Source organism: Cupressus sempervirens, chromosome 5 (genome assembly GCF_028749045.1).
Source record: "Cupressus sempervirens isolate cs-2001-9-10 chromosome 5, ASM2874904v1, whole genome shotgun sequence".
NCBI classification, from domain to species: Eukaryota; Viridiplantae; Streptophyta; class Pinopsida; order Cupressales; family Cupressaceae; genus Cupressus; species Cupressus sempervirens.
In genome coordinates, this window is record NC_143122.1 from 440247328 (window position 1) to 440274982 (window position 27655).

General features: G+C 35.7%; 1 protein-coding gene across 1 annotated transcript in view; it reads left to right on the plus strand.

Moving 5' to 3' along the window:
- The window catches only part of LOC149556671 (uncharacterized), a 191409-nt gene that overhangs the window by 150989 nt on the left and 12765 nt on the right, over positions 1-27655 (plus strand). Inside the window, exon 8 of the mRNA XM_089831091.1 lies at positions 15576-15724. Within this exon, the coding sequence (XP_089687217.1) occupies positions 15576-15724 (149 nt within the window). The remainder of the gene's footprint in view (positions 1-15575; positions 15725-27655) is intronic.

Genomic DNA, 27655 nt, shown 5'->3' on the forward strand with positions numbered 1-27655 from the left:
TCTGTGACCCCACTATACCCGTCAGTGAGTTGTTTGAGCCTTTGCCATCATTCGACTTGTTGTGTGAGGATCAACGTCTGATGTGACGCGTGGACATCATCATTATTTACTTCTCTTCTATTTCTATTCCTATTCAATTGATTTGGCATCAATTCATAAAAACACATCATAAATAACAAGAACACTTTTATTTGTATATAGTCTTCGTACATCATCATGGGTCGTTTATGCGACCATTATAGAGTCTTAGTTTTGAGCTAGTCATGTCATGTTTATCCATTCAAGTGGTTTCATCCAGTTGGTAGAATTAGGCTTATTAAAAACTTGATAAACTGAAAAATGCAACTCCACAAAGACAACATTTTAAAAAAATTCTTAAATTTGTTTGGAAATGCTTTTTTTGTTGCAAAATTCAATGACAAAATATATCTATTTAGTCAATGAATGTGTTAAAAAGTGTTTTTTTATCAAAATTGATTCTTTCAAATACAAATTGAGTCCAAAATTGCATCATCATGTGGAATCTTGATACATCAATTAGCTGACAACTATTATGGTTGTATGATGATTGCCTTTGAAATTCATCTTCATAATTCATAAATTACATATTACAATATTTTACATCTTACCTATTTAAGTGAAAAGTTGGGGAGAGCTCCTAATCCATGTAGTCTAGTACAAGTTGGCTCTACATTGAAGGCTATATCTATGGCTCTAAATCGACCAAATTAATGACCTATAATTTGTAGTCTACCTTTCTTATGCAAAGGTGAAAGTTGTACTGTGTTTTATAATAATAATGATGTTTTAATTTTTGATGATAATGGTATGATACTTTATCATTGATCAATGATATTACAATAGTGATAAAGGTAATTGTCTAAGTTGTCGATTTTAGTCTTACTCCAAATCACATGATTGTAGTCAAACTTCATATATGAGAACAGATTCTAATAACCAATAGGGTCTAGGATTAGAGATTGCAATGGAGTTGAGGGGCAGTGTCCCTCATGGGGGTTAGGGGACAATGCCCTCATAAGAGTTGAGGGGTAGTGCCCCTCATGGGCTTTTTGGTGCAATGCTTCTAATAGAATCAAGGGGTAGTGCCCCTTGTAGGGTCTCTTGAAACTACAGCCTCTGAAACCACACAACTTAATGTCACACTACATAATTTTATTACTTATGAGAGGAATTAGGTGTTGGCACATTTTTGTTTATAAGATGATTTTTTTGGTTTAGTATTCAATGAGTTTTTGAAAAAAAATTGCCAAAAAAATCAGAAGTCCTTGTGATTTTATGGCATGTTGCTAGACGAAAATTATGGTGAGTACTTCGTGAGTTTTCACTGAGGTTGGCAACTATGGTTCATCCTTCAATCTTTAAACAAGGAGATGGACCTCTATGTAATCTCTAACTAGTTTTTTAATAGATTATCAAAGTATTGCATTCTATTATATTTTTACAATAGGAGCAAGCATAAGCCTTCAACAAGACAGTGGCTATCAAAATCATGAGGTTGGGAGACTTAGTAAAGGTAAATTCACATGTTAGAGGTAAAGGAATTGGCATCAATTAGTGTCATGGGTTCATGTTTGGATGATAAGATGGATGGTAGGCTCATAAGTTAGGGGGGAATTGATGAGTGGTAGGGTCATGAATTAGGGGGGTGTAATATCCCCTTAAAAAATTTGTTTCTGATTTTTATCAAATATTTTCACAGAAATTCAAAAATTTGCATGCAACATATTTATCATAATCCAATAGATAAAATTGAAAATAAGATAATATATCAGACCAAATAAAAGATTCTGAAACAAAATATGGATCTTGCCTTTAAATCTTCAATTGAGCAACAACAAAAATATCCAATTGTAGCCACAAAACTTACAGTCAGATTGGATAATTGAAATATGAATTTGAAGCACAAAGCAAGACACCTAAGTGATATCTCCAACATAATGGGTTTTTGTAATATCCCTAATTTGAAATTTTCACAAACTTTGGAATATAATGTGAAACAACTGCATGATGCCTCCAACCAACAATGGGTTTGCATCCACTATCCAAGTTCAAGGATTTCCGTCCTCTCGCATTTTGAAAGCAAAAACTTTTAAAAATAGGGCTCCAAGAGAGAATGAAATTTGAATTGCAAACCAAGTATGCTGAAACGAGCCCCCTCTTCCCTTTTTAAGCACAAATAGGTGTCTCTTTGCATTCTCCTTTTTGTTTGCATGTGTGATAGCTCACCAGAAAGGTCACAACAGGATGCTCCTAGTCCAACCCTAAAATGCCAAGAATGTTGAGCCTGTTGACTTACTAAAAATAGTAAGTGTCTGGAAATTTTAGTGGAACAACCGTGATTGGCCAACAATTGAAATTGCCTAGGCCAAAAACTTAACTAATCCCAGAGAAATCTCGGTTAGCCCTCAGGACCAAGGCTAAACGGGTTAACTATGCAACGAAAATCACTCTCCTTGGAAAGGGGAGACATGATAGTCCTTTCTTCCCAAAGATTGCTCACCCCCAAGCAATCTACATCTGTATACTGGAACCAAATGCCTAGATCCCAAATTTGCCTCAAAGCCAATACTTTATTGATATCAAACCGTTGCGCTACACTGGTGTAAACATCTCTAACCCTAGAGTTGTAAAACAACTCAACATGAACCCAAACACCAATAAAATGGACATTTGGAATCCAATACATCTCATGTGTGTACTCAATCAGGATAGCCTTCTATGTGCTGCTATCATAAAAGGAAATGCTTTCTACCCAACTGAGTACCTCATTCCATGTGTAACTACACATACCTCTAATGCCAAGAGGTAGCAGGGGCTCAACAATGTACCAACCTCCATAAAGGAAGGAGTGCAACGAATGAATCCTCTCAATGTAATGTCCTCGTTTTTTGCCAGTCTATGTAGTTGATTGAGTTAGCTCATCATAGCAACCCTTGTGAGCTGACAGGGTGGTTTGGGGGTCTCAGTTGATTACTTACTATTTTTAGTAAGTCTATTATGGGCAGTTGCTATTTTCGGTAGCACGGTGGATTTCTTGGCAATTGGTTGTCACCTGCAGTTACTCTGGTTAATAATTGCACAAGCTCCTATTTATTTATTATTCATTGAGTTGCATTATTATAATAATGTTTATATTATTATAATAATGATTTTAAGTGATATTTCTAAAAAACAAGTTGGAAAGTTTCTAGTGTTGAGTTTTTTGGGAAACTTCCACAATTTCTGAGGTGGAGTTTTATGGAAACTTTGAAAATATATTTTCTTTGGTGTCTTTGTGGCTTTTTCCTGAAGTATAAGGGTCTTTGAGTTTTTGATGTTTAAAGTCACTGTTGAAGTATAGTGGTTTCACTAGTCAAATCTCCTATTTGTCATTATCTGTGTCTGGGAGATTGAATTTATAATTCTGAGAATTCTGAGTCTTGGAATTTGTTCTGAATTTGATATTGCAAATTGTGCTGAGGTATGCAATTTGCTCTAATTCCTCCTACTGTATTACCGTGCCTAAGAGGAATTTAGTACTGAGATTATTGTCCAAGCAAGTGAAGGAAAGTCACGTTATTGCTGAAGATCGACAGGAGTCGAATTGAGGGATTGACACTAAAAGGAGTCAAAATTTGGAGGTGTAGCTGTGAGGGTAACGTCTGGGATTTGCAGAGGATCAAGTGGAATTCAGTTAAGTGTGAATATTACTATTAATCAGCCTGCGGTTGGAATATACATATGCTGTTTCACTTTCTGGAAATGGTGGCCAAGTACAGGGACACGTGGAAGATTGCTGGACTGTATTGAGGAATCTGTTGCACTCGGAATTCACCTAGTCCATAGCGTTTGGCATTTTCAAGGACTGTAGGAGGCAGTTGGGAATTCCACTGTCAGGCATGTGTGCAACTTGCAGACCTGTGGTTAATGTGTATGGACTTGTTGAAGCTATCAGATGTATATAGTTTGTTTGGATGGGTCAGCTCTGCATCTAAAACAACTGCTTTTCCTTTTGAGGGTCATTTTGCTCATTCAGCTTTATTGCAGGCTCTTTACTGATTACTCTCAGCTAAATTAAGGACATTAGATTCAACGTTTTGGCTTAGGACATAATATACTAATAAATATTGCAATACACTTCAAAATCAGGTTCATTTGAATTTGTTCCTTCCTTGATTGTGCAAGCAATAAATAAAGACATTTGATGTTTCATGTAGTGCTTGCCCCTAGTTCGCATTTTGCTAACATTGTTGAACTCTTTTAAGAGCTAGTTTTATGTTGATGGTTAGCAAAATTGTTTTGAGACTATCAAATATTGTGCTATGGATTCAGTTTATTATGTGATGAGATTACTTAGACTCTACATTTCATGTATGAATGAAGATTATTTTTAGTGTTCGCAATTATTGATGATGATTATTACATTGCTTCCAGTTATTAATGATGATTAGTAAGATGATTTATTATCATATGTGTTTTCTTATGGATACTTACCCCATACTTGCATGTGTATGGTGTGCGTGTTTGCCTTGCGTGTTTGCTTTTGTATGGCGTGTCTGATGTGGTTAAGGAAGGGAGTCATAGTCACCTGCTAGTTTGGATCTACACGATGTACCACTTCCTGCCATTGCCTGTTTAGTTTAGTATATATTGTGCTTGTACATGCGTGGTTTTTATGCAGGTTGCAGGTACCGAGTATCGACTTCCCTGAATTGCCAGGATGAGCGTACCCTATCACACTATCTCAATGATAAGAGAGGGGAGATAAATTCCCAAGTCCAAATCCCAACCTTTTAAGCCATTTGTTCTAATTGGAAAATTAGGACAAGTATCCGAGTTGAGTACCCTCCGAATGCGTCAGATGACGTAATTCGTGATTTAAACCCTTGATTTGATTTTGTATGTATTTTGGCTATGATGAATTTTCATATTTTCACCTTGCGAGTCTTTGATGCATTTTCTATTAATTAAGCCTAATTAAAAGATTTAATTAATGGTTTAATTAAATGGAAAATTAATATGGTATTTTAATATTTATTTTATTTAATTAATTGGAAAATTAATAAAATAAAATAATTAAATGTGAAGATAAAAGTTAAAAGTTTAAATTTGGGATGTGACAATATTTATTTTAATAATAATATATTTGGAGTTCATTTTTAAATAAATGACTAAATAATATTATTATTAAAGCTAATAAATATTTTAGCAATTAAGTTTTGGAAAATGAAATTTAAAAGTGGAAAATATATTAAAATTATTAAAAGATGCTAGATTTCATGTGCTTAAAATATAAATATATTAAGATTGAAAAGTGGAGATATTAAAGTTAGTGCATGAGATTTAATAAATAAATAAATTAATTGGAAAGAGTAAATTAAATATTATATTAATATTTGTTCACATAGGAGATGGCAAATTTTCGAGAGTTGTTATGTAGACAACACTGAAGTTTGCACTCTAAGAATGTACAAGTTGTCTACACTTAAAAGTTAGCATTTTATTTGAGCACCTGGTGTCTACAACCTTAAGACTTATCTAGAAGGTTGGAGAAGACCTATGCTTGGTTGGCATGCTTATCTTCTAGTTGTTTCTAAAGACACTCTAGATGCAATTTCGAGGCCTTTAAATAGAGGCTCTCCTAGTGTGTTTGGGCAAGCTTAAAATGAAAGCTTAATGAAAGTTACAAGCCTCAAGCTAAAATGGAAGCTTCAGAGCTTACTTGCATTGGAGAAGATTCATATGCTCATATATTTTCTACTTGCTTCCAAGCTCCTTCTAGCACTTCTAGTCACTTGGAGGATTCGGTTGGCTTGGATCTTGGAGGGATTATGAATGATGGAGAAGGAAGAGATTTTCTATGGACTTCTGAGGCATGACGGATTAGCATCAGTGTCCAGGTGCACTCGTGATATTCGCATATTCTCTTTGCACTATTTTTCTTCCTGTCTTCATCATGTCTATGTGTCTGAGTACTCTTGTGATTGAATCTATAATTGAAATTGGTATCTAGATATTTTATTTGGTTAAGAAGAAAACATTAGAAAACCCTAGATCCAATTAAGGAGAAATTAGATCTAAACGGGTTTGGGTTCGAATTAGAATCAAATTGAGAATGATGATTTCAAATTTATAGTTAAACCTATTGGATAGATTAATGGATATGTTTAGAAAAACAATGACTTAAAAGAAAAAAATAAATTCTTGTTTAGAAAAGGTCTTTAAATTTAAGTATATATTCTCTTTTGTAAATCTGCATTTATATATATAAATGTATATTTTAATACAGTGATAAATGATAACAAATTTTGTATATATATATATACATATACATATATATATACATATACGTATATACATATATACATACATACTTTAATATATATATGTATATATACATATACGTATGCATATATACATATATATATTTCATTAAAAATTCGAATGTCACATATTTCACAGAGAACGAATGACGCATCGCGATCGAGGAAGGCGTTTTAATAAAACGCAACATTTAAAAATATAATTTAAAATGTGAATGGGCGGAGGGGACGTGATTTTTTCCCACCGCCGCCGGCGGCAATGCCAAACGGACTACGGTACCGCAGAGTACCTGCGGTTTGCAGTGTACCTGCGACCGCAGTGTACCCTGCGATCCGCGGGTCACGTATATATGCTTGTTTAAGAGTTCTTTTAACATTTGATATAAATGAAATCGTAATCGGTTTTCATATGTTATTTCGTTTCAATCGAATTCGATGTTATTCGATTTTATAAAACGCGATAATAATAAGTATCGATGTTATTCGATAATTATAAATATTTATATATTATATGTGGTACCTGCGACCCGCGAGCCGCATGGCTCGTATGTTTGATGCAGCGATTAAATCGCTTAGCCTCCCATGTGCTTTTTTCCCCCTTTTAATATGATTTGTTTGTGTGTTGAAAGATGGCATTGTTAAAAGATTTTATACTTATGGGTTTATATAATGATTGGTTATAATGATATTTCGAATTTGAAATAATCATTATATTGAAACGTTTTTATATTGAAAGTTTATCAATATATATATATATATATATATATATATATATATATATATAGGTATATATATATGTGTTAAATATATTGAGTATATGATTTAATTTTATATATATATATATATATCTCCAATGTTAAACTCTAACATTGTTATTTTATAAGTGTATATGTTGATAATTGTTATATATGAGATGTCGATTTGATTAACTTGTTAATCAGCAAGAGATATTGAACTATTAATTTGAATATTCAGGGATTAGAAATGGTTGACTTTTAATTTAATGTATTATTAAATAATTAAGAAAGGATAATCTATATTATGTTGATTTGAATTAAGAGGCTTTAATAATATTGGATTAGGGTGTACTTGACAAGGAGTCATTATTACATTATAACACTATTATAACATTGCTATGTTTTGAATTGTTATGTTATTGTTAATACGTTTGAATTATTAGATAACTTATTGTTACACCTTAATTGTGCTAAGAATCAGTTAAATATTAACTAATGAAGTTTGTAAGGTTTCTTTAAGATCAATTAATAATAGTTTTGATGAGTTTATTATTTATTAATGTTTGTTGGGTCTAACAAACTATTAATAAATAATGGTGTAAATAGTTCGATTAGAGTAATCTAGTGGAGATTATTTTATGATTAAAGTTTTGTAAAGATAATAGTTTTTGGATTTGAAGTATAATTGATTTCTAATCTATTGATATTCATTGAGTTGATATTATAACTATGATATTAATAATTAAGTTGTGCGATAGAGTTTTATTAGAAAAGATTAATGATAATATGAATTTATCAAAGGAATATTAGTATTCATTGAAAGAATGACGAATGTGGTCATTATAGATTTATTAATAAGATTCTCAATATAGCTTGTTATTAAATATTAACAAGTTATTATTATTGAACTATTAATATGATTATTTGTGTACTAAATTATAGTTGACTTTTGACTTAAAAAATTATAGTTAGTTATTAGTCAACTTGTATTAATTGGAACGTTGCCTTGGATATGTAATTAATAATTAAATTAATTAAAGTTAATTAGATTTAATTAATAATCAAAGTTATGTAATAGAGTTTTAATTGATATGCTAATATCGATTCCTCTAGCAAAGTTGTGAAGTATTTACATCGAAGTTGATAAGTCTTATGACTTGAATAATGACCTTAGATATTTTAATGGTGAGACTTAGTAATATTGAATTGAAAACTATTAGAATGATAGAAGTTATGGAATTGTGAACCTATGAGAATTGATTGATTCAATTGATCATTTTAATAAAGTTATAATCTCTTATTCGAAGAATGATAATTGGTCCTCTTATAATATAACGAATAATGATCCTTTGATTTATGTTGGAAGTTGAAGTAACCTTAAAAGAAGAGTTAATCAACTAGAATATGGATTATGGTTTAATAAAGAGAACAATTTAATTAAAAGTCAAAGATGATCAGTTTAGTGAACATATATCTTTGAGATATTCTTAGGATGTAATTCTTAATAATGAAGAATAATGCTATCGGGGAACAAATGGGTTGACTTGTAGGTCAAATGATGAAACTTAAGACACTTGAAAGTATACTTGCAAACAGAAAACTGGAAACTTCTACACTTAATGATTTTAGCAAAACTACAACATGTGTTTGCATTGTGTATTCTTTATGCTTCTTGTTTTGGGTTTTTGGGTTGACTAGTGTTAACCAGTCTTAGGTTGTTACCAGAGGCTCGGGGGTTATGAGATGTGATGGTATGTTGATTTTATTTGGTCTCGATCTTTATAAGCCCAACCATGGTAATGTGATCGTGTGCTCTATGAAATGTTTGTATTACTGATTGTTATTGTTCATCAGTCTTCATGTTTGAAGCTGAGATATATGAGACACCTGAGCTAATCATTTTTGAGTCATCGATCAGTTATCCTTGGATTATTTTCTAGTCACCATGATGAGACTGAAATGTGGATTTATTTATTGATGATGTCATGTTGTGACATGTTTGACTCAACCATTTTGAAGTCTTCGATCAGTATGATTTTGAGATATTCTTGGTTGCTTGTTGAGAACCAATAGATATTGTGATTTATTTTGAGATGGTTATTGAGAACCAATGATTATTATGATTATCAGTGATGCCTTCAGTTGCCAATAGAAAACTGTTGTGGTCATGATTTTCTATGGATGCTTTTCCAGATGCTCATGGAGGTTTGATGATTCTTATCTTGGAGATTTGATGATTCTTATTATGGATATTTGATGCTTATATTGGGGATATTTGATGATTCTTTTTTATGGATTATCTTTTGGATTTTCTTTACAGTCGCTTGTTTAGGACTGTGGTGATTTTATGATTCCATGAGTTTAGGGTAGGTAATCTACTTGTAGAGTTGGGAAGTGGCTTGCAATGGGGGCCGGGGCCCTAAGTGGCTACCAGGGTAACTCATTGTAAGTTTGGTTAATAAGTGATAACATTTACACACTAAATGGGGATTAAATAAACCTAAAAAGATAATTGTTTTGATGTTCTCGCCCATGCCTTGAGTGCTTGTACAGGCTAGGATGGGAGTAGTGAGAACGCATGGTTGCGACCGTGCATTCCGTAGTATGCCTCGTCAGTATGAGAGGATACTAGTGGCCGCATGAGATCAGTATGGACCTGTGGAGTTTAGCTAACTGCCAGGGTAACTTGTACATGATAATTGCGATGACAATTTCCCGCTTGCAGAGTAGGTTTCCTACATGTCATTGTGTGCCTCTGGGAATTAGATGTCAGTTTTGTGTGATGGAACCTTTGAGTTAGTATACTTTTAAGATTCCTAGACTATTAGAGATTTATGCTTTGTGGTTTTGATAGCCTGCTTGGGACTTGAGATTATCTCCTCAGCACGGTGGGAGTAGACCACTTAGGTTCCACGTGGTCGGGTGGTAGTGTATTTTCCACTCTTATCATTTGAGATCCGTCCAAGACACCGTGGGTGGAGTATTCTTGGTTGGTATTTATCTTCATTCTGTTTTTGCAGCATTATGATAGATGATATATCTTATGATGGATGTATTTATTGGTATGTTTCTTATATTGATGATTTGCATATGTTAGATGATGGTATCCTATGCTTTACTTTACATGTTAGTAGGATGTTTTTAGGAGTGACATTCCTACTATGATAATACCGATGATCTCTTCGGTGCTTTGGAATGTTACGCACGGAGGGATGGCTAGGATCCATGATGGTCTAATGATGCTATTTACGGTTGGGAGGAACCGTGCACTTAGTTAATTATGTTTGTGATATATGGTTATCTTTTATGAAGGATGTTTATATCTTCTATGATGATGTATCATGTACTTTAATTGCATCATGGATTAATATTAGATGATGATGTACTTTATTTACATGGATGTTTATTCTTTTAAGCTTTTCATACTTGTAACATGTACAGTGGATGATTGAGCCAAATTAAAATGTAATTATAGAAGGATACTTGTCTATTGTTTAAGAACATTGGATGTATCATTATTATTTCATAAGTATGTGATGTTAGATGATTAGTTATGTTAGATGTAATTCAACGTTAAGGGATCTTTAAAGAATGTGATCTCTATGTATGTTATGTTTACTTTCAGTTGAATGTTACTATTGCTTCCGCGAATGTTATGAATGGTTTTACTTTCATGTTTAAAAAAAAAATTGTTTGGTAAACTTAGTGAAATTCTTTGGATCCCTTGGCGGGGCATTACATTTCAATTTCTTATGATGTGAATTTCAGATTGATGATGTTATTTTCTTTTAAGCAATTCCTTAATTCAAAATCGAACAATCATAAAAGGGATCTTAGCAAAAGATGTTATAAATCAAAGAAATTAGTCACACTCAGTATCACAGCCAAAGACTAGTTTGTGTCTTTATAGTGGTATCAGAGTGGTTTCCTACTAGCTTGTAGGAATTGGGCTTAGTTTGGTCAGTTCTTGGTTTGTAGTGCGGTTAGTTTTTGATTTGATATTTCTATCATGGCTGATGATAGGAGGTTTGTGCTGGGTATGCACTATACCCAAGGAGGACGTAATTCTCCTCCCAGAGAAGGAGAACCTGAGATTCAGTTTGGTTCGGATGGTAGTTCGAGTGGTTCTAGTGGCACTAGACTACGACCCACAAATGCTGAGGTTGATAGAGATGCCCAACAAGCATTTATGAATATTGCATTCGGGCAACAACAGATGACAAATGTATTGCCACAGTTGTCTAATACTACCTCAAGGACAGAGTAGGGAGAGAGCTCGAGATGTGTTTGTTGGGTCTCATATATCTCGAGTTGAGGATAGAACCCGAGATGGTGTTGGGTATAGAGATGCAGATCGGGTTCGAGTTGAGGATTGTGGTGGATTTGCTGACAGAGCTGACATACATACTAGCGCTCATGATAGGCTGCAGAGGCCTACGTTTCTAAGACCTGAGATGGATGTGGTCAGTATTGAGCTAGAGGTCACTCCTTTTGCTGATGATGTGCTGGCACACTTTACAGAGTGTGATGCTTTACCACAGGCGATTAAAGATCATTTGAATTTTGATAGATTCCTGACTTGGAAACGAGAGCATTCCAGAGTGAGGTCGAGACCTGAGAGACAACGACTTCGACAAAATGAGTTACAAGTTGCCAGTAAGATGACTTTGGAGCACTTTGACAGAATTGGGAGAGTTACAACTCGCATGTGGATTCATAAGCTCGATACATATTTGGCTTTGCATCCTATGTTCGAAGTGGATGCTAGCAGAGAGCATCAACAAGAACAAGTATTCTAATTGGAATGTAACATGTTACAAATTGAAGACATGGAGCTAGAAGAAAGGTACCCGAAAGGCTATAAAGTAAAAGAAAATAGAGCCATCAAATTATCAACTCTGGAGAATACTCCAATAAAAGATCTTGTTAATGAATCTAAATTAAAACCATATAAGGAAAGAAAGGAACCTGCTCTTGCCTAGTTCATAAATATAAAAGATGACGAGGAGGAAGTCAAGAGGAAGGTTATAAAAAGAGAAATAAAGGACAACCACCCAAAAAGAAGTAACAGAGGCACAAAATGGTCACACCATGTGCAAGCAAACGCTTCAGGGATTAAAATAAATAGAGGAGGACAGCAGAACAAAAGAAATGACTACACCCAAGCAGCTATACCAAGGGAAGTTACGCAGCACAAAAATAACACAATTGTATGGAAGGAGACAAAGCACATACAAGGGGCTGTACGTTCAGCGTGGAAAGAGGCTGTACATTGTATTGGGAATGAGGTCGTACATCCAGCCGGTGAGGAGGCCCTACATTGAGAGGAGAGGGCCATATGTTGGAGGAAGAGGAGGTGTACAGGAGCAACTAGAGTGAGTGGCAGAGGAGGGAAGTTTGGCACTGTACATACACAAAGAGCCGAGGGGGAGATTGGAGCCAAAGCTCATATGCGAGGGTATAGTGGAATACGAGTAGAGAAGGTCGGGGTTCAACATATACTGGCAAAAGACTAAGCTCGTAGATAGGGGGAAGGTACAGTCCGTAGGGTAGGAGGAAAGGAGGTCAGTTGCCAACGTGTCTTAGGTGTACGTGTACATCCAACCATATACAAGTCACACACATTCCGCTGTACACAAGGAAGGAGGGTAAGCGTATGCACACATTCAACTGTACGCACACATTCAACTATACACACACCTTTGACTCTACGCAAGCCATTGGAATTATGGGTTGTTTCCACAGCTGTCATACTCCACAGACATGACAACAGTCGAAGGGAGGTGGATAGTATACAATTAATAGAACAGGAACGTGGCTTGTGGCAATACGAATGGAAGGAAACCATGACTAGAGGTTGCGGAGGAACCATATATTGCTACGTAGAAATAGAGGGTAGAAATGGTTGGGGGAAATATCTGCAGAGTGGACAAAATGCTACACCATACCTCTAGCTCAAGAGCAATTGCTTCTCATACAGACACTGGCAGACATGGAAGTTGCATACCGAAGGACATGCTTAGAACTCCAGTAAGGAAAAGACTTGGCAATGCGGTTGGCTAAGGAGTGGAAGATTGAAAAGGTTGCTCTCCTAGACAAGTGGAAGGTAGAAAAGGATGCCTTGGAATACAGAATCATAACAACAGAGGCAAAAAAGATGGACGCTTTGCGTGTTCTACAGGGAGTTCATGCCAAACAAAACACAGTTGAATGAGATCTTTAGCGACTTCAAGCGGCCCCAAGTATAGGGATGGCTTCCCAACCCTCTACTTGAAATCTAGGTTTTTTTGTTTTGTTGGGTAGTCGTTTGGAAGACAACTTTTTTTTTTTGGGGTGGTGGGGGGGGGAGGGTGGGGGATAAATGTAGTACATAATAAAGTACTTAGCATTAGTTAAGCTTTGTTAGGTGGGTTGTTAAGAAGCGAGGGGATGCGTCCGTTGGTTTTCCCAACCAATGGACCATTATATAAGAACTTAGAATTATGAATGATGTACTCATGTTTTTGATAATCAATAAGGGCCCATTTGGTTGTTGGCATAGGAATTAAAAATTAGAATAGAAAAATGGAATGGGAATAAAAATGGGGAATGGGAATAGAAAAGGGAAATTCGGATCCTGTTTGGTTCACTTAGAGTTCGATTGGGAATATGTTAATCCATTGTTTGGTTGTACAAAAATGGAATAGGAATAAGGTTAAGTTTTGTGTTTTTAAAAATATTTCCCATAATTTTTTTGTTTTAATTTATTATTTTTTGGTTAAATTTTTCAATAATGGTAAAAAAATTAATCTATTTTCATTTTTTTTATTCATTGAAGTTAATGAGAAATATAATTTATTTCATTTTTTTAAACAAATAGATATAATAAAAAAATGTTACAAAAAATAAATTTAAATTAAAAAAAAAAAAAAATCAGATTGGGAATAGAAATGACCTATTCTAATAACATATATTTTTTGGCATAGACATATGCTCATTTTAGGGGCAAAATTGGAATATGTCTTCCGATTCCCAATTCTGATTGAGTGTACCAAACAACGAATATAAAACATATTCTAATTTTCTCTTCCTATTCCAGTCCTATTCCAGCAACCAAATGGGCCTTAAAGGAATAATATTCTCTCACCATCTTGGTATGCTAGTACTTGTAATGAATGTTCCATTTGATATTATTGAATCTATGTTATAGCACTCTGTATGTTGTGTGAATAACCATTCTACAAATTTCAAGGACACGCTCAAGGATCATCAGTTACTGATTCTATCCAAATTTTAGTTTTCAGCGGTGTCAAATTCTATTGCTGTTACATCTCCATAAAATGTACTGGACTGCACATATATACACCGGCTACAGTGAGAATATTTTTGTGTGATTAATGCTGAGCTTCTTTGATGTACTGAATATTTTGATGTGATTAATGCTGAACTTATTTGATGTCTTGAACTAAGCACACTAACAGAAGATGATAGTGTAATGAGAATGTTAGTATGCAAATTAGATAACTTTCTACTTCATTTAGTGTATAGCTATGAGCCTGTTAATTGTGAACATTGTACAGTGTGTGTTGATTGACGCACTCTGAATATATAACTGTAATTGCTAGATTGATTTGGATTTTGCATTGTGAGATGCATATACATATCTTTTTGATACAGAGTTAATATCTGATGCAGAAACCTATGGTGAGGTAATGCATGTTGTGATGAACCAAAGAGTCTGACTTCTGTCATCCAGATTGCTTTTCTTGTTTGTTGAAATAGAGATCTTTGTACTGAACAATATGCAAATCGTCCAATCAAATTTTAGGCTGCAAATATTCCTCATTTTCTGATCCATCCACCTGGCTTCCGCCTTGCATAACAAAAGTATTGCATCTTTGTCTAAGATCAATGATCATTTCTGACCAGTTATGCTCACCAGAACACTGTCATAATATGGTTTTATTTGATGATTTCTATTCATTCCGATCTCCTATGATGAAGATTGATTTGTTGGTCATTACAAAAGATGAGTAGACAATAGTCTTAAATTACTGGGTTTCATCCATAATTTTAAAGTTTGGATCAAAATCTTTAATAAGCTGAAGTGTCATGATTGATACTGCTACCATTTGTGATCAGTAGTTTGGAGGTTGAATAATTCCTTCTGCTTTGCACTTTTGAAGTCCTTTCTATGTTCATGAGTTATTATTCAGAAACTACTCTATATATATGATATTTTTTGTTTTTCTTCCCTCTGATTAAGCTGCATGGCTATCTTCTGATTTTTTTTTTCTGTTTAATTTTTTGATGAAAAGTGCCCAATAGGAAAACAAATTATTTTAGATAATCTTGGTGTTCAAACCTCAGTTTTTGAATATTGGTGTATTTATTGATGTTGAAACATAAAGTGTAAGTGCTGTGACCAATCCTGTGTTACTTTGATATTCATTCTTTTATATTCCCATGCTTTTGTTTTCCTTTCAAGGGCAAAGTGAATTAAACTATTGGTGGAATTGCCCTTTTTGTTTTGCAGATCATCATGAGCATGGACATGAAAGCCAGAGTCACCATCATGAGCATGGACATGAAAGCAATGGTCACCATCATGAACATGACCATGTACATGATCCTGGAGTTTCTTCTGTTGCAATTGTCTGTGATGGATCTTTAGATCTTAATAAGGTTATCTATCTTACTTTGGCATTGTTGCATGGGAGCAAATCATACAAAATTTGCAACTGATTTTTAATTTTATTTTGATTGTCAAATTATTTAATCATCTCTAGAACTAAATAAATATCACATCACATGCCAGAGACTAAACAAACATTGACTTCACATTAGTTGAAGTGCTTTGGAAGGTATGTAATCTACCTAAATGCTTCACATACAGAAGCTGGTGTAACTTGGCTGTACGTTGCCTCTGATATTATGTGTGCTGACTACAATTAGGGCACCTCTATTTTTAGATCTAATAGATTCCTCTTGTATGTAACTACTTAAGCCCACACAAGCTGATAACGAGTTTATTATCAGCATAGTTTTGAAAATTGAAAATGATAGAGTCTTTCAGAAATAGAAAAGAAGACACAGACACAGCAAATAGGTCCTTAGAGATACTAGGATAGTTTTGGGAGACAGTATTCATAATAAGTATTTGCACTCTGACATATTAAATACCATGATATCATGTCGTAGTCAACAGTAGGCCATTAAAGACTGAGGGGAGAAGAAGAGTGGGCAGGACAGGTAAAGAGGAATGGTAACAAACTTACTTACAAGGATGGAGACATCATTTCAAAATAGGTTACAGAAATATCTGAATCAGGATACATGACTATATTACATGAGGAGATGTGCTCCCATGTTTTGGGACAATGGCCCCCCAGCACTGAATCTAATTTCCCTACGGACTGTGCTGCATTTTCCCAAATCTTTCTTATTTTCCATTATCAGAGCTTGGTACCTCTCCCAAGGTGTGTCTGTGATGTCTTAAGGAAAAGCTTGAATTTTTGAACTTTATTTTAAATGTGAGCAAACTTCTTGGAGCTCCGCAATAGAGAAAAAAGCTACCATTCTGCCAGCATAAGTCTTCACAGAACAAAATTCTTCACACTTAGCCTGTTGATTAGGGCTATAGGTGAGCCAAGTCTGGAATTGAAATATACTAGCATCAAGTTTATAAGTCCATGCGACCATTTATTTCTGATGTGAGTTTTGTTCCACCACAACATACAAAATCGGATATTTAGTATTCCAAGATGAAACACCAAATCCTCAGCTATCGCTTGAATACAGATGCTCATATGCTAAACAATCTAGATGAATTGTATGATCAAATGAGACAGCTTCAAGGTTCCTTCTTTATGTCGACTTCCATTCAGTTTTAATGATGTGATATTCTGGTTATCCCAAAGGGACTTACAGTATTCATTCAAAGGATACGAACTTGACTTCAACTTCTTCTCAATCACTTCCAACCAAATAACTAGCTATCTTACTCTAATAATGTAAGACAATGTTGATCATGGGTTGAGCATTAAACCAATCCTTGCTTCACTGTGTCAACTAGGCATAGGAGGGTGCTAGCATCCAAGGCTGCAACCTCCAAGAATGATTTTCACATTGTCAATATTCATCCAAATACCCTATGAAGGTGCACTCTAAAGGAATATCTCAAATAGAAGTTTGCAATTTAGGCCTAGAATAACAATACACTGTTACTTACAATCAACAAGTACCAAAAGATATGGACATTAGCTTGTTGAACTTAGCTTTAGGAAGCTTACATATCCAATTCACAATGATGTCTCAATAAAGTATTATTTGAGACATTAATAAATTAATGAATTATTTTATTATGACTTATCCAATATCACTCCATTATTAAAAAATCTATTTAATCTACCTATTCAAGGATAGTCATTGTGACACAACCTAACTAGATTCCTCCCTAGCTAAGAGGGACTGTTGATGTTATTGTAGCTATGGTCAGATTCCTTCAGAATGACATGGAGGTGATAATTTAATTGTTGTCAATACAACAGTTATATTGTATATTATATTAATTGAAAACCTAATATTATATTATATAATAGTATAATAATTATTTCATTGTAATATGTAAATATATAATTTATAATTTTTGTATAATTATATAATAATAAAATATTTGATTTAGAAAAAGTGGTGTCCCTTGGTGAAGGGGCATCACCCACATATATCAAGGAAGAATAAGTCTTCCTCCATATATGAGTTGAATAGAAACATACAGTCAAAAATTAACCTGGTATTAGAGCAGGAACAAGCTTGGATTGTCAATTAACAGTTTGGGGAAACAATGTCGGCTTAGATGCATGTTTGGCCTTTGGAATTCATTCCTATCAGCTTCATTAATAGGCAGATTGGGTGCCTTTCTAGCTATAGGCAGATTGGGTGTTTGCTTATATCATTCACACTTCTTGTTCGATGCTTATACCATTGTGAAGGGATGATTTTATGAGGCTCTTGGATTGATTGAAGGCAGATTTTACTGTAGTAGTACTGCAGTGTGGCACTATTCATATTACTGTAGTAGCAAGATGAGAAGTTATTACTGGAAAATTATGTTATAATGCTAGAGTAATTAGCGAGTTGAAAAGTTTGCTATGCATTTGATTTTATTAGTTGAAAATTAATATTATTTCAGCAGTAGTTCAATCTTCAGTTTGCATATTATTATAAATTCCTTCTTGTTCATGTTATGTGGTTTCAAATCTATGCAAATACATAAAAGCAAACAAACATTTTAATTTCGGAGCCATAAAAGGGTTTAAACATTTAACGGAGAAATTAAGAGTTGGATGCAAATTATTTCACTAAATTCTTATCAGCAGTTGGTTCAGTTTTTGGGCAATTCTAGGGTGTCCATTATAGTGGTATCAGAACTTTAAGGTCTGCCATCTTGTGGAAGCCTTACAGGGAATTTGGAACAGTCGGATAAAGGAAAAGTGTTTGATGAAATGTCAAAACACTAAAGTCTGAAATATAATAGTTTTAGAATGTATGTTTGAGCATGCGATAGAGACCATTAACTTTCGCCATACCAGAGCAAGACAACAAAGATTCAGACTCACAGAGCGAGTAGTCTAGTTTATCCATGCAGGTGGACATAGAATCCAGTCATACAGACACAGAGGAGATATTCTTTGAACAAGATTGCCAGTATGGGTGACTGAGATGACAGGAATACAAGACTAGGCGGAGGTAGGAATGCTAGTCCAAATCAAGAGGAGGTAATGTTTAGACGGTTACTGGGTATGTTAGAGGAGTGGCAGCATATGCAACAGGAGCAGAATAGGCGAATGGATATGATGTTGCAGCTTATGGCTAGACAGATGGGCATTAATATTAATCCAGGTGATGCAAACAATGGAAATGGGGGCAATGATAATAACGGAGGCTGAGGCAACAATGGTCCTGAGAATAATATTAATGGTAATAATAACGGACATGACAACAATGGGAATGAGGCTGATAACTTTAGACATGTTGCATGCCTAGCTTGGACAGCGAGCTCGAGACCTCTTCTATCCACCTTCCCACCCAGAGATCTGGTTCAACCAGTAAACGAACCACAAATTACTAAGTTATAGGGTCAGTTTAGGAGGGACTGGGAGGCTAGTGGACTGGAGTTTCAGGTGGATATTTCCCTTAGAGATTATATGGAATTGAGGATGAGACACATGCCTAGAGTAGGAGGGAGAAATCAAAACTTTGAGCTGAGAAAGGAAGTTGGGAAACTTTCTTTACCTTATTATGATGCCTCATGGAAGATGACTGCACGAGCTTGGGTGTAGAAGGTAGATACATACTTTCAGCTGAATTCGATGCCTGAGGAGGAGGCTATCAAGTATGCGGTTATTCATTTGGATGGCCTAGCACATGAGTGGTGGCACCATGGCATGATAACCTTGGGGCATAATCAAATCTCATCTTACGAGGAGTTCATTGAGAGACTCATAGAGAGATTTGATACCAAAGATCTTGTGTTACAGTTTAAAGAGTTGACACAACTCAAGTAGTGGGGATCAGTTGAGACATACATCAGTGAATTTCAGAGGTTAGTTGTGTTAGTTACAGATATTTTAGAGAGGAGATTAGTAGTGCTATTTATGGATGGACTCTCAGATCCCTTGAGGGGTTGGGTCAAAGGGCATGACTCGACTACATTACAGGAGGCCACTAAGAAGGCTCGTGACTTAGCACCTCTTTTAAGAGCAGATTTCAGTTGAGGGATTCACATATGAAGAAGGATAAGGATAAGGACAAAAAACCTTTTTACCAGGATGCACAACCAAAAGGGGATAATAGGAAGTTGGATAATGACACCTTGAATGAGTTAAGGAGGAAGTTGTGTTTTCGGTGTAGAGAGCCTTGGGACTTATATCATAAGTGCCCTCTCAAGGCTAAGGCAAATCAAATGGAGTATTTTTCAGCGGAGGAGTCATAGTTAGAGAGGGAGGATCAACACTCTGATTCGGTTGAGAGTAGCACACCAGAGGAGAACATCATTCCTATGGAAGATAGGTTGTTGGCACAATTGACAATGTCTCAAAAGGTGATCACATTTAGGGTCAAGGGTACTATCTAGCCGCAAAAAGTGATCTCTCTCATTGACATTGGGGCTACACATAACTTCATAGATGCATGGTTGGTAGCCACGAGAGGTTTATAGATTGAGGAGCAAGTTGGGTTTAGAGTCATGGTAGCTAATGGTAACAAATTATTATGCACTCGAAAGATATCTAATCTTCACATTTGGTTTGGAGATGACTATGAGTTGGAGGATGAGTTCTATGTAGTAGACATGGGAGACTATGATGTCATCCTTGGCATGACATGGATGGCCTCACTAGTTGAGTTCACACTCAACCTAGCAAAACTAGATATGAGATTCCAGCATGAGGGAAGAACTGTTGTAATCAGACGACTTTCGGATGGGAGTTGAAGAGTAGTCTCCCTAAGGAGAATGTAGAGACTTTTTCGGCATAATGACATAGAGTGGGCAGCAGAGTGTTTCATTACGCCAGCCCCACTGGAGCCTTAGGTAAAGAGTCATCCACCGGATATCTAGGAGATACTTGACAGGCATGCCAAAGTATTTGGCGATATATCACATGCGGTTCCTCCTGACAGGGGAATAGAGCATGTTATTGAGCTCGAGGAGGGAGCCAAACCGGTCATGATTACCCCCTGTCGTCATCCTAAGAAACACAAGGATGAGATAGAGAAGGCAATTAAGGAGCTATTAGAGATGGGGCACATCAGGTCTAGCAAAAGCCCTTTTACTTTAGTAGTAGTTCTAGTGAAGAAGAAGGATGGGACGATGCACACACGCATCGATTACAGGGCACTAAATAAAAAAACAATTAAAAACAGGTATCCCATTCCTATGATTGATGAGTTGCATGGTGTACGCTTCTTCACCAAAATCGATTTACGATCCGGATACCACCAGATTAGGATGAGGGTAGAGGACATCGAGAAGACAACCTTTCGATGTCACTATGTCCACTTTGAGTTTATGGTTATGCCATTTGGGTTAACCAATGCACCTACCACATTTCAAAGTTGTATGAACCAAGCGTTCAGGGGGCAATTAAGGAGATTCGTCTTGATCTTCTTTGATGACATCTTGGTCTTCAGTAAGACTTGGGAGGAGCACCTGCAACATTTGGAGGTGTTATCTATTTTGGATAGAGAGTCATTATATGCCAAGGAATCAAAATGCGAGTTTGGCATGACCAAGCTCCTTTACCTTGGGCATAACATTAGTGCCTATGGTGTTTGGGTTGATCCTGAAAAGATTAGAGCTATTGTGGATTGGCATACTCCTACAAACCTCACACAGCTTAAGGGGCTCTTTGGTTTATGTGGTTTTTACAGGAGGTTCATTAGGGGATTCTCATAGATTGCCGCACCTTTGACGAATCTTACCAAGAAAGGAGCTTTCACATGGACAGAGGCAGTGCAAAAATGTTTTGACCACTTCAAACAGGTGATGTCATCTTGTCTAGTTCTAGCTCTACTTGATTTCACGAAGCCATTTGAGCTTCAATGTGATGCTTTAGGAGATGGGATAGGAGCAGTATTGATAAAGGAGAGACCCCATTACATTTGAGAGTAGGAAGTATCGAGGAGTTGAGATGAGTAATTCTATCTACGATAGGGAAATGTTGGCCATAACTGATCACAATAGTATTAAATACTTCATGAGCGAGCATGATCTTAATGATTGGTAGCAAAAATGAGTTACTAAATTGCAGGCTTATGACTTTGATATAGAGTTTGTCAAAGGTAAGAAAAATGTGGTTGCTGATGCTTTATCTCAGAGACCTCACTTATGTGCTCTAGCGGAGGTTTCAAGGGAATTGGAGAGATCAAATTGTAGTGGAGTATGTAGGAGGTGATTGGGCTTCTGGGATAGTTACATGCACCATTCAGGATGACAGGTATGCGGTGTTGGATGTGTTGATCAGATTTCAGGACAAGTTTATTTGATCCCTATATCACGTTTAGAGAGGAGATTCTGAGAGCATTTCATGATGCACTTACAACTGGGCATCCAGGGGTCTTCAAGACCTATAGGCAGATCCGAGAGTAGTTCTCATGGAGAGGGCTCAAGGATGATGTTCAAAAGTATGTTAGGGAGTGTACAGTTTGTCAGTAGAATAAGGGAGAGCACACATTTCCTGTAGGTTTACTACAACCCTTGCCCATTCTAGACAGGAAATGGGAAAGTATTTCTATGGATTTCATCACTGGTTTACCACAAGTGCAGGGAAGAGATTGTATTTATGTGGTGATAGATAGATTAACAAAGTTCGCCCACTTCTTTGCTATTCCTTTTACTTATACAGAAGCACAGGTTGTAGATTTATTCTTCAGAGAGGTCTTTAGGTTGCATGGGATACCAAGAGTTATTGTTAGTGACAGGGATAGCAAGCTCATGAGTGCCTTTTGGCAGGAGTTGTTCAGGTTGTGCAGTACAGATCTTACACCTAGTATGAGTTACCACCCTTTGACAGATGGGCAAACAAAAATAGTAAATAAATGTGTGGAAGGCTATTTGCAGAACTATGCGACTGCACAACATAGAGCGTGGGTCGTGGTTATACATGGGGGAGTATTGTTGCAATACCACATATCACATGACCATCAGGATGACTCCATTTATGACATTGTATGGGTATGAAGCACCCAACCTCATGGATTTAGTTTTGGGGAACAACCGAGTGCCCAAAGCCAAAGTCCTGTTGCAGGATTGTCAAGATATCCTGAGAGCGCTCAAGGAGAACATACAACAAGCTCAAAATCAGCAGAAGTTGTATGCTTATTAGTATAGGGTAGAGCGCAGTTTTGAGGTAGAGGATATGGTGTATTTGAAGCTACAACCATATAGGCAGTCATTGCTCAAGAGGAGTGGAGCAGAGAAGCTGAAGCCTAGATTTTATGGTCCCTACATGGTGATTCGCAGAGTGGGAGAAGTTGCCTATAAGCTTGAGCTTCCAGAGGGCAGGTGGGTGCACTGTGTATTTCATGTGTCGAGGCTTAAGAAAGCCATCTGTCAGAATGTAGCTCCTATAGATTTACCCCCTTTGGATGAGGAGGGAAGCGCGTGTTAGTACCTAAGGCTATTCTGCACACCTAAGAAAGGAAACTCAAAACCAGGATAGTGAAGGAGTATTTGGTTAGATGGAAAGACTTGCTGGAGGAGGATGCTACATGGGAGAGTGAGCAGGTTATTTAGTAGGTTGGACTGAGATTGCTTGAGGACCAACAATTTCAAGGGGGGTGGACTGTAATGTCCCCACTTTAGCAATCGACCAAGTGTGTGTGCGTTAACCTAGTTCTACATGTTCTCGAGGGCTAACGAAGGGTTTAAAGGGATCTTAGAGTATTTTGGCTTAGTCACCTCTAGTTTGGACGAAACGGAGCTGATTTACTTAGTTTGAGGCATACTTATTATTTTTAGTAAGTCAGCAAGACATAGGGGAGGCTAGTTTTGATGATTGAATTTGATACTACTCAACGAGAGCTTTCCAATGAGCTATCAGTCATGCTATTCAAAGTCCGATAGCTAATATATTTTTATGCCTAAAGTATTATTAAAGTAACATCTAATTTAGTTGTAAAATATTAAAGTGTTCCTTTAATATTAAATTTCATGGCAATGTGTGCAAATCAAAAAGGAGTGCCTAAGAGAGACATAAGTGATTATTTTAATATGTTTTATATTGCACATTTTTTATCCCACATTGCTCATGTGAGTTGAATCTACTCTTGGAGAAAGAATAAAAGGGAGCGTTAGTGGCTTCATTCGGAAGTGGAATATGAGAAGAAAATTGATGTGTGAGTTGCAGATCTGTTCTTGGCATTAAAGGATGTCTATCCTCTCTTGTGACATTCTGGACATCATTCCCTCGGGGTTTTGCCTTTGGAATTCATTGCTATCAGCTTCATTAATAGGTACATTGGGTGCATTTCTAGCTACAGGCAGATTGGGTGTTTGCTTATATCATTCGTGCTTCTTGTCCAATGGTTACGCCATTGTGTAGGGATGATTTTAATGTAGCAACACTATAGCGCGACACTATTCATATTATTGTAGTAGCAAGATGGGAAGTCATTACTGGAAAATTATGTTATAATGTTGGAGTAATTAGTGAGTTGAAAAGTTTGCTATGTATTTGATTTTATTAGTTGAAAATTAATATTATTTCTACAGTAGTTCAATCTTCAGTTTGCATATTATTATAAATTCCTTCTTGTTCATGTTATGTGGTTTCAAATCTATGCAAAGACATAAAAACAAACAAACATTTTATTTCCGAAGCCATAAAAGGGTTTAAACATTTAATGGAGAAATTAAGAGTTGGATGCAAATTATTTGACTAAATTCCTATTAGCAGTTGGTTTAGTTTTTGGGCAATTCTAAGGTGTCCATTAGATGTGTTAACCAGATAGACTAATGTTACTTTTCAGAGGATTGCTGCAAATGTACTAAGCATTGCCATAATGTTTGTTATGTGTTTTTCAAATGCAGCAACCTCTTATATTTATATTGAGCATAGGCCATGAATAAACATGTCCCTTCATGGTACATGTCTATTTGTTAATCAGATAATTAATATAATAACAAAGTTAATCATATATATATATATATATATATATATATATATATATTTCTCTCATATAACAATAACCTTATATCTCAAATATAATAAACACATATATGTAAATTGTATCTCATATACAAGGATATATAGATTTATCTGACTCAAACTATCAAATATCAACACTCCCTCTTAGCTAGGGAGGATATGCACAAGACATATATTACACCATTGGTAACATTAGGACTGACAAATTTTAAGGATATCTTTGATTAGAAGATATCCACCATTTTGATATCATGAGTATTGGTCTTCTAGAATATCAACATATGATATTCACCAAATACGCTAAGTAACATTTTGATATCACATTTGACATCATGAGTATTGGTCTTCTAAAATATCAACACATGATATTCACCAAGTACTCAAATAAGGTTTGATATCACATCTAATATCATGAGTATTGGTATCCCAAAATATCAACAAATTATATTCACCAAGTACTCAAATAAGGTTTGATATCACATCTAATATCATGAGTTTTGATATCACATCTGATATCATGAGTATTGGTCTCCCAGAATATCAACGCATGATATTCACCAAATACTCTTTGAGAAATGGCCTTCCAGAATGTTGAAATGCAAGATATTCACCAAGTACTGTGAGTAATGGCCTCTTGAACATCAAGTTGCATGATATTCACCATGTACTTCATGTAATAGCCCTCTAGAACATCAATTTGCATAACATTCACCATGTACTCAAAAAATGCTTACAAGGTATGTGCATACACATTCTCATAATGCTTACCGCATAAACATCCACCTTGCAAAGTATAATCTATCATGATTTGCATAGACATCGTAAGATATCCATCACAATAGAAAATTAAGTTATTGTAAGATCGTCACCTTTCAATAACTTATACAAATACAAGTGATGGTCATTTGGAAGTTGTCACTTCCTCATGATGTACATAGGGGGTAGGCCCATTAAATCATGCAATCACACGCATGACACCAAAAGTTTACATGAAGTCAAAACTCCCTTTGATTCTGATTTGGTCAAGAATCTTCAAAGATCAGCTGAAACATATCCTTAATCCATTCTTTCATATGGATGTGTCAGACTCCCTCCGAATCATCAATCTTTTGAGCTCCTTTATCTTTGAAGAATTGTCAGACTCCCTCTGAATCTGATATCAATCTCCCTTTTCCTACAAAAAAAATACTCAGAGGATAAGATCAAGGCAAATAGCTCTTATAGTACATATTGAAATGATAAAATAAGAGGGAGACTAACATAATTCTCAGGAAAATTCTGCATAATAAGATCATTCCAATAGATAAATTAAATATCTAATCATTTTGTCAAATTCGAGTATTTATTAAATATTATATTTATCCTTTTGTTTTGACAAATATTTCAAAATAATAAATGTGTAATTTAAATATATACATTGAACATATATGCTTAGATTCCATCTTCTATAGATATACTTTAATCTATGTTTTCAATATATAATTTCCTTACTAATACTACATAATAATCTAAGGTGATGAATTTCCCAATCTATATTCACATGTATTCACAAGAAATAACCAATTAATACTTATCTCCAACCCTGGTAACATTATTGACTTATTTGGTGGATTCTCTAATGCTTAATTGACGAATATCACTAATCTCTTGTGGTGGGTTAGTGTTTGTTTCATGAAAGGGAGAAAACAAGTCTTAATTCCCTTGTCATGCTTGATCATTCAAAAGTTCAACATGTTCATTGTATTGGACAACCTTGCAGACCCGATGATCACAAAGTAGTGGTTGGAGTAAAAAGCATTCCCAACATGCTGAGTTTGGAAGAGATGGCAATTTACCCATGCAAGCCTTGAATGGAAATTTTGGTGCCTTGATGTAGATGTCCATGCCTCTTCATTTGATCAGCAAGCATGTGTATTTGGAAACAATGGAATGCACGATAGCCAAGAAGGCGCGGGTCTTTGTGTCTCTTCAAATCAGGCTCAATTAATCTCCACCGTATTTGACTAGGGTATGCAGGTTCTTCCTTTATACTTTGCTTGCAGATGGCATTCCATGGATTGTCTAACCGCCCTTCTTTAATCTAGAAATGGGCTTTCTAAATCCCGTTCTTCATCTCCAGTTGCTATTTTGTTCACAGGAAAAGATAATCATAGATCATACTATAGCCCAACATATATGGCCAGCCACCGCATTATGGAGTAGTACCTCCTTGAGGGTCATGTGCTCCTTCCGATATCGATAGAGGGTCCGCTTTTAAAGACTTCCCAGAAGTATGCCCTCTGAGTATCTTTCCCTAATTCGCTCTTATTGCATATCTTGACATGTTATTGTTGGTCGACAGTCACCATATTGGAGAGCTAATGGTGTAGGTCTATGAATGGGTGACCCGTTTATTTGCAAATCTCGATTGTTGCTGACAAGGGTATGTAACATTTTGCATTTTTCTCAAGCAAATAGAACTTATTAGCAGTCAGGCCCATCTATATTCTAATTGAGATTCATACGCAGTCTAAGACGGATTTAACCTGGAGAGATTGGTAGACTTCGTTCATGTAATACAAAAAATGGATCCTTTTACAATGAAACAACCAGATGATTCAGCTATTCTGGGACTAAATGGCTGACTTGCCATTTAATGTGTTTGACCACACCAAACATGAAGCACAAAATCTCAAGGCATTCACTACAAACTGGCAGAGATGTTGTCCATATGTTTCAGAATGGAGGCCACAACAGAAATCCCAATTCGAACCTGGTGAACTTTCTCTGCTCCCTTCATTATCTCATTAACTACTTTCTGATGTCTTGGTTGATGCACTTGCAACTGAAACTCAATGTCCATGTTGTCGTATTATATTTAGGCAAGCATTATATTTCTTTAAGACTATCCTCCTTGTTGATAATTCTT